Raw genomic sequence first — 4,131 nt, 5'->3', positions numbered from 1 at the left:
ACCTCATATTATTCTCTCTTCTTCCTTCACCGAGAATAACATTAGTCCCAAGCATCCCTCTCTTTCTCAAAGTCTTAACTTTGGCTACTTCATTACTCTCTGCCTATTTCAGCACTACTGTTGTTTGTTACCGAGAATAACATCCTATTCTTTTTATTCCTCATTCTTGGCCCCTTGTTTCACCGTATTTTAATTACTCTCCCTTCCTTTCCCGAGAACAAAAGCACGTTGCCCCACTCTCAACTCCTCATGTTTTGGGGTTAGATTCTGAACTCTCTAAGACTGAATTCGTCTCTATATTGAGAGAGAGAGAGAGAGAGAGTGTGTGTGGGTGTGGGAGGAGCTCTCTGGTAGGTGGCTAGTGATGGGGTTGTGGGGACTGCTGGTTTTGGTGGGCATCCTCCATGTCCATGGCTGCCTCGCTGCTCTCAAGGGAGGAGGAAATCTCGACCTTGGCCCTAACTCCCAACGCAACCAGCGCACACTCTCCTCCACTACCACCCTCCTCTTCCCCCTCGTCGGCGATGTTCATCCTACTGGGTAACTCTCTGCTTTCTCTCTCTCTCTCTCTCTCTCTCTCTCTATCTCTCTCTCTGTCATTACAACTTCTCTTCCCCCCACCCCTTGCCTCCTCCATGTCTGTTTCTCACTCGAACTTGTATTGCCCCGCCTGTATTTTCTCCTTCCCCTCGTCTTTCTCTTTCTAATCTCTCCTTCCCCTCGCAGTTCTTTTGTAGTTTCTCTGAAATTCTGCTTTTAAGGAAACCCATTTCACTTCGCCTCCTTCTGCAATCCCCCGTTCTCTCTCTATCTTCTCATTCCTTAGCGTCTCTTTCGCCCTTAATTGCATATGTTGTAACCCACCATTTTCAATTTCTTTACTATTCTACTTTTCAGCCACTCTAATCCATTCTACTACTTTTTGTGGTGCAATTTCTTTATTTCTTGGTTCTGAAAAATTCTCTTCAAGTTTTGAACTGTTGGTTGGGGTTCACTCACGAGAGTGAGAAAAAGAGAGAGAAGAGAGAGTTGAGTTTGTAAGTTAACCTTGAATTTTGTAGGGTCTATTATGTCTCTATTGACATTGGGAATCCTCCAAAGCCATATTTCCTCCATGTGGACACTGGAAGCGATCTCACATGGCTCCAATGTGATGCCCCCTGTCGCAGCTGCTCCAAGGTACCCCACAAGCCCCCTTTTTCTTCCCCATCCTTGATCTTACTGACTCTCTCTCTCTCTCTTTGCTTTCAGGGGCCACACCCATTTTACAGGCCAACAAAGAACAAGTTGGTCTCCTGCAAGGACCCACTCTGCATATCTCTAAAGTCCCTACGCAGTTATCCATGCGATGACCCTACCCAACAATGTGATTATGAGATCGAATATGCAGATCATGGCTCCTCTCTTGGTGTTCTTGTTCGTGATTCTTTCCACATACGCATCACCAATGGCTCCCTCATCCATCGCCATCTTGCATTTGGGTTTGTGCGCATTCCTCCCCTCCTTTCCTCTCTACTACACAAATTATCAATAATTATTGAGTTCCATCTTTTCTGTGTGTCTCGCCGTTATAGATCATCAACAATTCAATTCAACTGAAGCTTTATTTTTTCTCTCTCATCACTTTGTCGACCATCAATAATTCAATTTAACCTCTCTCTGTCTCCCTCTCACTCTCTCATCGCTTTTGCAGGTGTGGATATGATCAGCAAGGTTCCCAGGCTACTTCCACCACTGATGGAATTCTCGGCCTTCGTAATAGCGATTCAGGCATTGTTTCGCAGTTTTGGAATCAGGGTGTAATCAGAAATGTCATAGGCCATTGCATCGATGGCCAACTTGGGAGGGGGTACCTCTTCTTAGGGGATGATCTGGTTCCTTCTTCGGGAATGACATGGGTCCCCATGACTCAGAGTTATCTAAGGTAAGATAGGAGTCTCTCTCTCTCTCTCTCTCTCTCTCCACATTTCTCACTTCTCCTTGATTCATTTACAGGAAATACTACTCCCCGGGATGTGCAAACATTCTATTTGGTAGGGATGTCCTAAGTGACAGATATTTTGATGTTATTTTCGACAGTGGAACCTCCTTCACATACTTCACTTCTCTGGCTTACCAAGCTCTCATATCAAGAGTGAGTAAAAGGATAACAAAAACAGATATTCCTAAGAACACTCATACGCTCTCCATGAATTATCACCTCTCAATCCTTTGAACTGATTTGAATTATTATTATCAGTTGAGGAAGGATCTTGCCAAAACATCTTTGAAAGAACTCCCCATCGGCCCACATTCAACGCTTCCCCTATGTTGGCGAGGAACCAAAGCTTTCAAGTCTCTTTCTGAGATCAAGGGCTACTTCAAACCTCTTGTAATGAACTTCAAAAATGGCAAGAGAGCTCGATTTGAAATATCCCCTGAAGGTTTCCTTATCATTACGGTGATCACCTGAATTCTTTAAAACTCAGTAAACTTCATTGACCTGAATCCCCTCTCATGGAAACTATACCTAACAATCTCCTTTTGTTTTGTAGTCACAAGGTAACGTATGCTTGGGGATATTGAATGGCAGTGAAGTTGGGTTGCTAGATCATATTTTAATTGGAGGTAAAACACCATGACTCATGATCATAACAAATGAGAAATAAAAAACTGCCTTAGTTTTACTTGATTCAGGTTCCTGATTCAGGTTCCTGTTCTTCCTATTCGTGAAAGAAAGAGAAGTGAAACTTGTTTTTTAATTGCTTGGCAGACATATCTCTGCATGGATACCTGGTAGTTTACGACAATGAAAATCATCAGATTGGCTGGGTTCCTCAAAACTGCAACAGGCTTCCGAAGTTGGATTCTTTCCTTCTAAGGATTTCTTTGTGTTTTTTGTATTAGTATTTGAAATTTTGAATATTATGTTATTCTATGCTTTATTTACAGGTTGGAGGGAAATGGCTTTGGGGATCTATTCTCTAGGCCTTATGCCTCCGATATGGGGATCTTCAGTGGAGACCAACTGCAATGCCCTGCCACTCCTACTCGTGAAAGATCAAATACAAGTAGGAGGAAATCAGAAGGATAATTGTAGGGAACTTGCAGATTCATGTTTTTTTTTTTGTCTTCTTATGTACACATGTCAACACCAAAAATGAGGCAAAAGAAAGCTCTCAATATATTGCAAAATACGCAATCCATAGTGTAAAACAATGTTGTAGGAATAAAAGCTATGTGAGTTCTACAGACTTGGATTTATTGAAGCTTTCTGAGTTGTTGTGAGACTTTAATTTTATGTGCAAAATATCTGTATTCTGTAATTCTGACCTGCCAGACTGTCACCCTTCATGATCTTACCTCTTTATACTGATCAAATTCTCCTCGGAATGTATCTAATTAGAGTCTATGCCACATCAGAGACGCAACTGGTTGTATTATTGGAACTCCATAAGTAAATCTTCCTAGTCATAGTTAGCACTGTGAAATCGGCATTGGAATCAGCAACACCCATCAATTGGCTAACTCCCAACTAATGGTATCACTAACTGGAAACCCTGCATCTTCAAAAGTTTTAAATTTATATATGTAAAGGTTTAGTGGTTGGTGGTGGGTGGTTCACATTGTTTGTTCATGGTGATGTATGTAGCCTGAAAACTTGTGATTGTTCCTACAATGGCATCTTTTGGCATTTGACTGAGAAGAGGAGACATTTTCAGGGAAAATGCTCAAGATTTAAGGAAGATAGACCAGACCCAATTCATCCCTGGTGCCTATGAATCATTAACAAGGCATAATCAAATGGCTTTTTGGGGCCCGTCTCTTACAATTATGTAGTCATTGTTTGAAGTCAGCAGCAAGTGAAAATGCCTGAACATAGAACTTTTGTTAATGATATGGTTGACAGTTGGGAGAGTACCTTGCAGAGTATTAAGAATGGAACTTTGGTTGGACGGCAGCTATAAGTAAAAGGTTCTCCAAATCATCACCATCATGCGCTATGACACCATGAGCCTCGCTGATGCTACGTTGAAAGGTCCTCTTGTTTGGAAGTTAAGGTCCTTATTTGCATATCTGATTTCAGAAAACATACAGGGTACAGTTTTTCCTTTATGGAAGATAGGGGTGTTAGGGGGCTCACTTTCTTGA

At 41.9% G+C, this 4,131-nt stretch overlaps 1 protein-coding gene across 4 annotated transcripts; it reads left to right on the top strand.

The window, feature by feature from the left end:
* Nucleotides 1–278: 278 nt before the first annotated feature.
* On the top strand, nt 279–3,233 carry LOC18446520 (aspartic proteinase Asp1). Of its 4 annotated transcripts, none has more exons than XM_020675019.2 (9): nt 279–540; nt 1,062–1,179; nt 1,252–1,481; nt 1,694–1,924; nt 2,080–2,134; nt 2,240–2,440; nt 2,535–2,607; nt 2,753–2,840; nt 2,932–3,233. In XM_020675019.2, exons 1-9 carry the CDS (start codon nt 365–367, stop codon nt 3,071–3,073), a joined length of 1,314 nt encoding a protein of 437 aa, XP_020530678.1. In that variant the 5' UTR covers nt 279–364; the 3' UTR covers nt 3,074–3,233. The 4 variants fall into 4 exon arrangements, with proteins under 4 accessions (XP_020530678.1, XP_006856698.2, XP_088707828.1 ...); XM_006856636.4 differs by having other exon boundaries at nt 1,996–2,134; XM_088851702.1 differs by having other exon boundaries at nt 1,252–1,485.
* Nucleotides 3,234–4,131: the final 898 nt, after the last annotated feature.

This window comes from Amborella trichopoda, chromosome 11, assembly GCF_054954075.1.
Source record: "Amborella trichopoda isolate Santa Cruz 75 chromosome 11, AtrichopodaSantaCruz75HAP2 v2.0, whole genome shotgun sequence".
Taxonomy (NCBI): domain Eukaryota; kingdom Viridiplantae; phylum Streptophyta; class Magnoliopsida; order Amborellales; family Amborellaceae; genus Amborella; species Amborella trichopoda.
Note: the sequence above shows the minus strand (reverse complement) of the source record. Positions and strands in the feature narration are given on the sequence as shown.